This window comes from Gracilinanus agilis, chromosome 4 (genome assembly GCF_016433145.1).
Source record: "Gracilinanus agilis isolate LMUSP501 chromosome 4, AgileGrace, whole genome shotgun sequence".
Classification (NCBI taxonomy): domain Eukaryota; kingdom Metazoa; phylum Chordata; class Mammalia; order Didelphimorphia; family Didelphidae; genus Gracilinanus; species Gracilinanus agilis.
In genome coordinates, this window is record NC_058133.1 from 252,179,679 (window position 1) to 252,191,231 (window position 11,553).

The window sequence follows — 11,553 nt, forward strand, 5'->3', positions numbered from 1 at the left end:
CTATTACAATAACTGGAGAAGGAAATGGCAAGCCATTGTGGTATCTTTGTCAAGAAAACCCCAAGGACAGAATTGTTGTGTTATGGTCATGAGGTCATGAAGAGTCAAGACACAAATGAACAACAATAACAAGTTATAAAAACCTTCTGGATAGACTTTGCCTTGAGTCTACTTTTTAAAAAAAATCTACCTTTCCACAGGTCCAACCATGTCATTCTCCTACTCAATAAACTCCAATAGTTCCCTGTCACTTCTGAGATGAAATATAAAATCCTCTGGCAAAGGCTTTCACAACCTGGCCCTTTCTCACCTTTCTAATCTTCTTATACCTTACTCAACCCCAAGAACTATGTGATCCAGTGACACTGGCCTCCTTGCTCTTCCTTGCACAAAACACTCCATTTCCCTACTGAGTGCAACTTCACAGGCCATTCCCCATGCCAGCAATTCTCTCCTCATCTCCATTTCCTGGCTTCCCTGGATTTCTTCACATCCCAGCTTCCCCACCTTCCACAAAAAACCTTTCCTAATTCCCCTTAATATTGGTGGTTATTCTCCAACGTAACCCCATATATAGCTCATTTGTATATGTGGTTTTTCTCCAGCGATTTACCACAGTGTCTAGCAAATAGCAGGTCCTTAATAAATGCTTATTGACCAAAAGACTGATGTAAGAATTGGGCTGAAATCCATTCTGAGAATCTGTGATTAGGAGAAGTCACTGTGATTTTCTCCATTCTGTTGTACTGTACTGTATGGGGCCTTGGCTGGCTTGAAGGATTTCCTTTAGAGAAGGCATTCTGTTGCAAAATGAATAGCTAAGAAGGCAGGACTTTTGCATGATCCAAAAGAGAACCCATGAAACACTTCCCTTTAGGGTGACACTCTTCCCTAACTGAGCAAACTTCAAGATCATCTTTCTAGTACTACTTCCTCTCAGAACTCATGTATCCAATAACCCTGAAAACCAAGCATTTAGCTCTCTGGTCTATTCTCCTCTACAGCCCCACCAGCACCAACTCAATCTCCTCTGTATTTTTCTCCACTCTCCTCCATAGAACCAGCACTTCCTGCTCCCCTCACAGGCAAGGGAAGTAGTTCTGGGGCTCACACTTATGTGGTGAAAATTGGGGATAAGGGGCTTGAGACTTAGCACCTAGTTGTAAATGGAAGCAAGATGGAAGGAGGGATGTTAGGAGAGTATGATGAGAGGTTCACAATTGTGGAGAGTCTCAGCAGTCAGTGGTGACAGTGGCCGAGAGCTCCTGTATTCTCCAAGCACTACAGCTCTTGCACAGGATATGACCATCCAAGGGGTAGCAGCCCTGACACTCTCCCTCTGATGACAGCAACAGCCCACATTCCTGTTGAGGATAGGGAGGAGGGTAGGGGGGAAAAGAAAGGGAGGAAGCAAGGACAGGGAGACAACAAAAACTTGCCATTAATCCTCTGTTCCACCCCACCCCCAGGAACCCTCACACTAATTCCAGCTATATCCTCTAATTCCTTCCCCCAAATTGATCATCCTCTACCTCCCCCCAAACCCCTGACCCTCCAAGTCCAGCCTAGCCTCCCCTGACCTCGCATTTGTAGCAACCAATGTGGAAACTTCGATCAAGGGCCACAATCCTCACAGTCTCCTCCTGCCCTGGTTCAGGCATGATGGCACCACCACACACAGAACATCGAGGGGCAAATTTCCTGAGGGCAGAGTAGAGAAGGGTTTCGAGTCAGGGTTGTAGAGATAAAAGGGACCCAGAAAGGTAGAAGAGAGGATGGAGAAGTCAAATCCACAGGAAATCAGCATAGGTCTAATGAAAGACATTAAAACAGACAAAAATGGTAGGTAGGGAACAGTGTGTTGATACAAAGTGAAAAACAAAACAAAACCTGGGGCACAAGGTAGCACAGTAGAAAGAGAGCCAGGTTGGAATTGGGAAGACCTGGGTTCAAATATGGTCTCAGATAGCCATATGATCCTGGGCAAGTTATTAACCCTAATTGCCTAGACCGGTGATGGGCAACCTTTTGAGCTTGGTGTGTCAAAATTTGCCAAAAAAAAAAACCACAAGCATAACTCAGGTAGTGTGTCACTTCGAGAAAAAAACCATAATTTCACAATATTTATAGTTTAAATAAAAATGTATAATTGTAATATAATTAATAAACCAAAATAGGTAAATTAATATAGGTAGAATTGTCATCTATAGTGCACAGAGTGTCTACATTACACTACAGCAAATGTTTCATCCTTGGCTTGTGGCCCCATACTTCTCTGTATGTGGCTGCATGCAGTTGCATGTCATTGAAAATGGCTACGCATGTCAGTGCTGATGTGCATGTCATAGGTTTGCCATCATCAGCCTAGACCTTGCCATTTTCTTTTCTGTCTTAGAATTGATACTAAGAGGGTAAGAATTTAAAACCCCACCAAAAACCTACTACTTCTTTTCCTATGTGATATGTGATAGAGTGATGACTCTACCTCTCTAGGCATGCGGTCTGCTCATTTATAAAAATGAAGGAATGGACTAAGTCAGTGATGGCAAACCTATGGCACAGGCGCTAAAGATGGCATGCAGAACACACTCTGTGGACACTTGGTCACTGCCCCCCTACCCCCACCACCAGAGTTCATTACTAGAAAGGTAGAGGGACTTGGTTGGAGCTGCTCCGTCCCCCTCTCCATTTTACCTGACATTTTTTCACATCTCCCACCCCTCTGCCCAGCAGTCTAATGGGAACACACAGTGGGTAAGGTGGGTGGCTCACAGGCCACAGGGCTGGAGGGGAGCAGAATGCTCAGAACCACTCTCCTTCCCGTCTCTACACTCTCTGAGAACATACCTCACTTCACCCACTCCTGTGCCCAGCAGTCCAAAGGGAGCCCTTCCTCCCTCCACTATGTGGGGTGATGGGGGGAGAGGTGGCACACCCAGCATTTCCGTGGCAGGGACGGGGGGAGCAGGGCATGGCCTGGGACCTTGGGGTGGTGGTGGCAGGCAAGGCACTCAGTTTGGGGGAGCAGGGCACTTCATCTCTAAAAGGTTCACCATCACTGGACTAGGTGGTTCTAAAGTTTCTTCTAACTCTAGCATTATGTAATTTCTATGATTCCTATGAATGAGATAAAGATTTGGAGAAGCTGGCAGAGGTGAGGGGGATAGAGTTATTTGGGAGACCCCAGGGAAGGAAAGGCTGAGAGCACCTGTGGAAGTCTTCTATACAGTGGATCTGGCTCGTGGCATCCACTGTGAAGGGAATGCCATCAAGACCTTGGTGACACACAACACAAGTAAAACAGCCAGGGTGGTAGGCCTTCCCCATGGCCCGTAGGATCCGGTCTAAGATAGGCTGAGAGCACATGGAACACTTTTCCAGGGTAGCCTGTTGAAGAAGGGACAGAGCAGCTCTATAGTCAACTTTCTAGTCAAACTCCCTTAGACCAAGGGTTGGCGATGTATGGCTCTCGAGCCATATCTGGCTCTTTTGAGGGCCAGATGTGGCTCTTTCTGCAGGAGCCATAAAGTCAATTTTTTTTTCAGGCGCTGTTACAGGAGCGCGCACTGTGAGCACTGTACGGCTCTTACGAAATTACATTTTAAAAAATGTGGCGTTTATGGCTCTCACAGCCAAAAAAGTTGCTGACCCCTGCTCTAGATATTCAATCTCCCATCACCTTGGCACTCAACCTTATTCCCCACTTCAGCTCCCAGAATACCTTGAAGGTACATCCCCCCTACCTGGCATAGACCACAGTCCAGCCACTCAGACCTGGCTCCTCTTGTGGGCCAAATTATCTACTTCCCTAGCTTGTCAGTTCTTTTTGACCCCAAATCTTCCTTTTCTCTGAACCCTGGCCTCATGCCACTTACCACATAGCAGTCTTCACAATATGCCTTCCTCTCCACTGCATAGAAGTGTTGGCCCCGGAGCTGAGCCCGGCATGTGGAGCAGACAAAGCAACCAACATGGAAGACACGGTCAAGGGCAATAACTCCAGCACCATCCCCTACCACGTCCTCTCCACAGCCTCCACATCGGCCTGGGGAGAAGAGAGGCTCAGTTTAGACTAGAGAATACCAGAACATCCCTGCACTTCCCTGAAAAAAATCCAGACGTTTAAACCCTGGCTCACCAAAGTATTCCCCACTGGGTGGGTGGTTCATATCATGCACCAGCTTCTTGGTTAGTCTTTCCAGCTCTTCTTCAGGGGGTGCCCTACTGGGAGCAGCCTAGGGCCACAGGAAAGGGAGGCAAGAATTAGATTCAATCCCCTCTGTCCCCTGTCTTGCCCCCAAATTCTTTTTTATTTTATTTTATTTTTAAACCTTTACCTTCCATCTTGGAATCAAAACTGTGTATTGGTTTTAAGGCAGAGTGATAAGAGCTACACAATGGGGGTTAAGTGACTTGCCCTGGGTCACACAGCTCTGCCCCCAAATTCTGAAGGCAAAGGAGCCATTTGTCACAGAAAATCATATAATGGTAAATTACAGTTCACATTAAATAACTTTTGAATTTCTTTAGGTGGATGATGCAAGTATGATTATCTTCACTTTAAAGATGACAAAGCTGGGGTGAAATAAGTCATAGTCACTCAGTAAATGCTGAGGTTCTCCAGTCCCAAATCCAGTGTTCATCCCATGAGAGCGGATGGCCTACTCTCTCTCATCTTCTAACACAATAGCCTCAGGCAACCTTGGGTCCTCCAATCACCATTTCCCTTTCTCCCAGCCTTCCCTTTAAGAGGTTTTTGTCACCCCGGCCTTGGAATTATTCCCATTGATGACCTAAGCATTACAGTCTCCCTAGCTCACCTTGGGTGTATATCCTCCTGTTCTTCTTCCTCCTCTTGGACCAGAGGCTCCAACACTCTCCTCTTTGGCTCCGAGCTCTCTGTGACCCCCATAGGAACCCCCCCAGGACTCAGCCCAACTGGTAGAAGGAGGGTAAGGAGCTGAGGGTGGGCTGGAGGCCTGAGGGACACCCCGCCAGGACTGACCATATCCCCTCACAGGCTGAGCTACCTTCACCTGCACTGGGAAGGCAGGACCAACTGGAGTGCTGGCAGTGGTATAGGAGGCAGGGGTAGGGCCCCCATAAGATGGGGCTGGGACTCTTGGTGGAGGGTTCACTCCTCCACCTGATTTCAGATGACCCATGCGGTGGGGAGGGGGTCGAAGGGGCTCATATGCCTAAAAAGAAATAAAGATAGCATGAGATGAGTGGGATCCTGACTTTTCCATGCTCATATATTATAAAAAGGCCTGGAAAGGAAATGGCTAGGGGATTTGGCTCCTAGTAGAAGTTATGGAAGAAAAGATCTTTCTGTTCTCCAAGATAGGTTTTTGGAGAGGCAAAGGATGAGGAATCTGGGAGGAAGTTGCAGAGGAATCCCACCTGTCTGTCTGGGCGACATGGGGCATGGCCCCTACTACTGTCCAGGTCAGCCAGCATGCTAGTCAGGGAATCTATCTCTGCATCCAGACTTCCCAGGTGAATGGCTCCCCTATCTGGCCGAAACCCCTGAGGTCAAGAAGAAATGAGGGAAGGGGGTAAGAAAACTGCTGTACCTTTTTCCGGGGAACCCAAACACCAAGTTCCCACCTCCAAATGCTTCCATTTCCCACCTGTATGCTTTGGGAAGCCCCGGGGCATCTCCCCAGGACTGCACCCCGTTCTTCTTGTCGGCCTGGGGCCTGATAACTTTGCTCTGCAGGGAGAGAGTAGGAATTGACTACACATGGTGTGGGACTGGAGAGCCAGTGTGCCCGAGGCATGGGAGAGGGGAAGAGACAAGCAGGTTTTCAGGAACAAGGGAAGTTGTGGTGTGGGGCCGATTGCTGCTCTCAAGGCTTCCAATCTCTCAGCACTGCCCAGGTGTTGAGAAAGAAACTAGGGATAAGGGAGACCCTGTGCTGCGAGTGGGGTGCGGTGGGGTGGGGGGTGCTAGGGTCTCCAGCATAGAATTAGGAAAAAGAAGGGTAATAAGGAGCCAAGGACTAGAGGCATTAGACAATCCCCACTCCCCGGGTCCTGGGCTGGCCATGCCCGTTACCTGGTCCGTGGGCTGAGGGGCCAGGACTGCTCCGCAGGAGTGCTTTTCCCTGGGGAAGCCTGGCCGGCTCCGGCTGCTTCGGGGGGAGCCAGGTGGGGCCAGACATGGTAGGGAAGGAGGGTCTCCCCCAGGAGTGAAGAAGCGCCCGGGAAGTCCGGAGTCGCGTTCCTCCAGCGTTCACGGGAGTAAACTCCTTCTTTTCCGCCCTCCAACCCGATTCGGGATTCAGCTAAAAGAGAGGAGAAGAAACTTTCTGCCTTCTCTTTTTTCTTCTTCTCCAATTTTGGGGAGAGCCACGCCCCCGGTGACATCACCGCATTCCTGAGTGATGAGGATCACGTGGTGGCCCAAGACTCCGCGCTTTCCACGCCCCCCAGCCCCAGCCCCTCACCCATCGTTCCACCGACCCCTCTAGCCTGCCCCCTCTTCAAGCACGACCTTCTCCCGTTTTAGCGGAGAGCTGGGGGTGGAAGCTGGGGAAGGTGGAGGGACATCTGAGGAAGGGGCTGTTCCTGCGCTTGAAGTGTTGAAGGAGAAGGGAGTCAGAGATAGAAGGGCTTGGAGGGCTCTATAATTACCCATCTTTTTTCTCTCCACCAACACTAGTGGCCCATACCCAATACTACTCCTCCTCCCAGCATCTTACAGAGCGGTTCACCCTTCCACTCTCTTCCTTCCACTGGCCAAATTAAAAAGGAGTACTAGTACTACTCCAGCCACACTGTATTTTCTTAAAAACAAAACAAACATATATGTACATATATACTCACATGCACTCATAATCTGCCTCTCCCATTCCTTCTTTATTGAACATCAACAACAACAAAATACTGTCTTCATACATACACACAAAACAAATTTCCACATTGGCCATTCCTGAAATGTTTGTCTCTGCTTTTTAATTTCAACAGTTCACCAGATTTTGGTTTTTTCATAAATTATGCAACTGTGTTTATTTCTTTCTGTGTGTTGTGTGCCTAATCAGTTCTTCTGTTTGATCTTTTCCATTTTAAAACATGACCAAATTATTTTAACAATTACTGGTTTGCAGTACAATTGGAGATCTGGCAAAGAGTGAGCCACACTGTTACTATAAACCTCCTTTGTAATTTAGCCCTCATCAATCCAAATTGTTTTCCAGAACCGCTGGACCAATTCACATCTCCACTAATAGTGCACTAGTACCTGTTTCCCCACAATTCCCTTCCCCAACCTTTATCATTTTCCTCTTTTGCCAACTTTGCTGGCCTGAAGGGTATAGTTGCTTTAATTTGCATTTTTCTAATTATTAGTGATATAGAGCATTTGTTATATGATTATTGATCCTTTGAATTTCTTCCTTTAAAAATTGCATGTTCTTATCCTTTGACAATTTATTAATAGTGAAATGACTCTTATTCTAATAAATTTGAATCAATTCCTTAATTAGCCTACATATGAGACCTTTATCAGAAAATTTGCAACAAAGATGTTTTCCTATCCTGAGTCCCTTTCATTATCATATTTAATTTAATTTTATTGAATTATTAAATAAATTCATTACCATATTTAATAACCATATTAGATTTGTGCAAAAACTTTTAAAACTTCAAATAATAAAAATTATCTATTTTACATGATCTCTATATTTTGTTTGTTATGAATCCTCCATCCATAGATCTGAAAGGTCATTTTTTCTTTAATATTCTAATTTGTTTATAGTTTGGCCTTTTATATCTAGGACATGGATCCTTTCAGAGCTTAATTTGATGGATACTGTAAAGTGTTGATCTAAACCTAGTTTCTGCGAGACTGTTGACCAGTTTTCCTTGTAGTTTTTTGTTGAATAATGAATCCTTCCCCTAATAACTGGAGTCTTTGGGTTTTTCACAAACTATACTAGTGTTTGTTTGATTCTGTATATTGTGTACCTAATCTTATTGGTTTATAGATTAGCAACTCTGGTATAAGGGCTTGCTGAGCCCTTTTCAGGGCTGCTTTCTTCTTTTGGTGTTCATCTTCCATCCTGCTCTCACCTGTGGTTCCAAGAAGCTGTAATATGTATAGCAGCTACAATCCAGCAAAAAATAGCTCAGCAGGCTAGCTAAAACACGTTGAGGGTAACCCAACAGGCTTCAAACCGCTTGGTGAGTGAGAAAGGCATCTACTCTAGGCATGAAGACTTTATCCATGGAAGGGATGGATGAGAACAATTTGTTCTGATGTCCATGAAAATTGCTGAAGCAGCTGCTTAGGGCTTAGTCAAACATGGAAGAAACTAAGGTAAAAGCCATATTTGTATTATGGAAAACTATTGAAAGGGTTTAAAAAATTCTTATTGCTGAAAGGTTTTATAATGTAGAATTAATTGCTCCCTGAACATTAGATAGAAGTATTTGTAAATCCTTTTGGTCCTAGAGTTTTTCCCAAAGAAATACACTTTGGGAGCTTTTTTATGGTTTGTTCAATTTCTCATTGTAGGTATTTTTTATTTTTGTAGATATTTTGTAAGCATCTACCCATTTCTTCTAAGTTATCAGTTTTGTTAGCATGTGATTGGGAAAATGATTTCTAATCATTTATTTTCTCAATTGCTGAGTTCTTTTCTATTTTTTGAACAATTTGATTTTCTTTTAAAAAATTGATTAGCTAACTATTCGTCTATTATTAGTTTTTTAAAATAAAAAACCTACTGATTTAATATTCTATGTGCTTTCATTTTTATTAATCTCTTCTTTAATTTTTAGAATTTCTACTTTGTTGCTTTAAGTTGTTGGGTTTTGTTTTTTTCAATTTTATTGTTCTAATTTTTTTAGTTGTGTTCTAAAGCCATTGATTTGTGTTTTTTTTTCATTTTTTTTTTTTTATCAATGAAAGTGTTTAGCAATATGTGTATTCACCTAAGAACTGCTTTATCTGTATCTCATAAGTTTAGGTATGTTGTCACAGTACTGTCATTTTCTTTTATGAGGTTTTCTATTGTTCCTATAATTTGTTCATTGGCCCACAAGTACTTTAAAACTATATTATTTAGTCCCTCATTTTTAATTATTTCAGGGACCGTTTTTGGAATATAGTTTTGTTACGCTGTGATTAGTAAATAATGCACTTATTATTTCTGCTTCTCTGTAATTTTTGAAGAAGTCATAATGCCCCCACTACATTGGCAATTTTTATAAAGATGCATTATGTAGCTAACAGTATATAATTCTTTTCTATTTCTACTTAGTATTGACTAGAGGCCTATCAGCTTGAATTTTTCTAAAGTTTTATTCAGGTCCTTATCTTCTTTTTAAAAAATATTTTGGCTAAATTTATATAAATTTGGAAGGATAAATTTGAAAGGTTCCCCACTATTATAGTTTTACTATTTCTGTCTTCTTCCAGTTTGATTAACTTTTCCTTCAGGTTGTTGTTGAGTCTTGTCCAACTTTTTGACCTCTTGACCATACTGTCCATGAGTTTTTCTTGGTAAAGATACTGGAGTAGTTTGCCATTTCTCTTTCTAGGGAATTAAGGCATTGAAATGCCTTGCCAGGGTCACACAGATAGTGTCTGAGGCTTGATTTGAACTCAGGTCTTTCTAATTCTAGGCCTAGTATTCTATCCACTGAACCATCTAACTGTTGCTCAGTAGCTCTTGCCAAATATTGTCACAGTCCTGAGCAACATGTGGATCAGTTGATCTAGATTATGTAGGGTATTCTGTCCCCCTACCAGGGGTATTTACACTTCCCATCCACAGAGAAAAGCTGTTTTCCTGAAGAAAGTTAAAAAGTTAATTGAAGCCCCTTTGCCTTTGTCCTCAACAGTGGAGATGGGCAGAAGAGATCCTACAGGCCAGCCTGAGATTGGAGATAGAATAAGGATTTCTGTGATCTTCTGCTTTATTAACAGGAAAAACTGAGTACTCTATCCTTTCTTCAAGTATTTAGATGCTATGCTATCAGGTGCATATATCAATATTGATTCATTATCTATGGTGCCTTTTAAACATAATTTCCCCACTTATCTTTTATATTGTCTCTACAGCTTTATCTGAAATCATGGTTATTACCCTTTGCTTTTTAACATTCAGCTGAAACAGAATAAATTTTATTCTAGCACTTCATTTTAACCCTGAAAAATCTTCATGTTTTAATTGTTTCTTGTAAACAACATGTTTATTTTATTGTAAACAACAATACTCTTTTCAAATCCAGTATTCCCTCCCCTTCCATTTTGTGAGTTAGTTGATCTCATTCACATTCAGTTATAATCATTGTATACTTCTCTCCATTCTATTCTCTTTGCTCCTATTCTCTACTTTTTAAAATGGTGATAAGTCGGACACTTGTGGTCTGCAAATGAAATGTCATTTCTTCTCTGTATAGTTCTTTCTTTTCCTGACCTTCTCCTAATCTCAAACTTTCACTCTTTTTAATCCCTCTCCAGCATTCAAACTGTTTTTTTATCTTTGAAATTTTTATTTAATTACTTAATTAAGGATATTTTGCCATGATTGCAAGATTCATGTTCTTTCCCTCCCCTTCCCCAACCCCCTTCCCATAGCCGATTTGCAATTCCACTGGGTTTTACATATGTCATTGATCAAGACCTATTTACATACTATTGATATTTGCACTATGGTGATTGTTTAAGAGTCAATATCCCCAATCATTTCCCCATCAACCCATGTGATCAAGCAGTTGTTTATCTTCTGTGTTTCCACTCCCAAAATTCTTCCTCTAAATGTGGATAGTGTTCTTTCTCATAAGCCCCTCCAAGTCATCCTGGATCATTGCATTGCTGCTAGTAGAGAAATCCTTTACATTGGATTGTACCACAGTGTATCAGCCTCTGTGTATATGGTTCTCCTGGTTCTGCTCCTTTCACTCTGCATCAATTCCTGGAGGTGGGTTCAGTTCACATGGAATTTCCTCCAGTTCATTATTCCTTTGAGCATAATAGTATTCCATCACTAACAGATACCACAATTTGTTCAGCCATTCCCCAATTGAAAGGCATCCCCTCATTTTCCAATTTTTGCCACCACAAAGAGTGTGGCTATAAATATTTTTGTGCAAGTCTTTTACCCTATTATCTTTTTGAGGGTACAAACCCAGCAGTGCTATGGCTGGGTCAAAACTTAGACAGTCTTTTAAAATCCTTTGGGCATAGTTCCAAATTGTCATCCAGAATGGTTGGATCAATTCACAACTCCACCAGCAATGCATTAAAGTCCCAATTTTGCCACATCCCCTCCAACATTTATTACTTTCCTTTGTTGTCATTTTAGCTCAAATTGGTTTTGCTTATGACCATTCCATTTCATGTTGTGGCCTCCTTCTACTCTACTCTCTCTAACCCTTTCCACTGTCTCATCCTCTTTCCCATTTGAATTTAATCTATTATTATACCAAAGTTTCTGTGTAGGCATGTGTAATTGTGTTGAATCTTCCTTTGTCTGATTCAGATGAAAGTGAGGTTCGTGGAATGCCTATTTCCTTCCTCCCACCCCTTCTTAAATGATT

General features: G+C 42.7%; 1 protein-coding gene across 1 annotated transcript; it reads right to left on the reverse strand.

Annotated features, from left to right (window-relative positions):
* Positions 1-1,232: 1,232 nt before the first annotated feature.
* TRIP6 (thyroid hormone receptor interactor 6) lies at positions 1,233-6,167 on the reverse strand. Its single transcript, XM_044674522.1, has 9 exons — positions 6,062-6,167; positions 5,634-5,716; positions 5,404-5,529; positions 4,821-5,198; positions 4,139-4,235; positions 3,876-4,045; positions 3,209-3,387; positions 1,581-1,701; positions 1,233-1,364 (listed from the first exon to the last, which is right to left on the reverse strand). The coding sequence occupies exons 1-9, from the start codon at positions 6,165-6,167 to the stop codon at positions 1,233-1,235; spliced, it is 1,392 nt and encodes a 463-aa protein (XP_044530457.1).
* Between the last annotated feature and the right edge of the window lie 5,386 nt (positions 6,168-11,553).

What these genes read in the sequence shown, in the direction of transcription:
- TRIP6 (XM_044674522.1), bottom strand. Translation starts at nt 6,167, where the DNA reads ATGTCTGGCCCCACCTGGCTCCCCCCGAAGCAGCCGGAGCCGGCCAGG. An exon ending in GGGCTTCCCAAAGCATACAG is followed by an intron (nt 5,530 to 5,633) that starts GTGGGAAATGGA and finishes TCTTGACCTCAG; the next exon opens with GGGTTTCGGCCAGATAGGGG. An exon ending in ACCCAGTGGGGAATACTTTG is followed by an intron (nt 4,046 to 4,138) that starts GTGAGCCAGGGT and finishes TCTTCTCCCCAG; the next exon opens with GCCGATGTGGAGGCTGTGGA.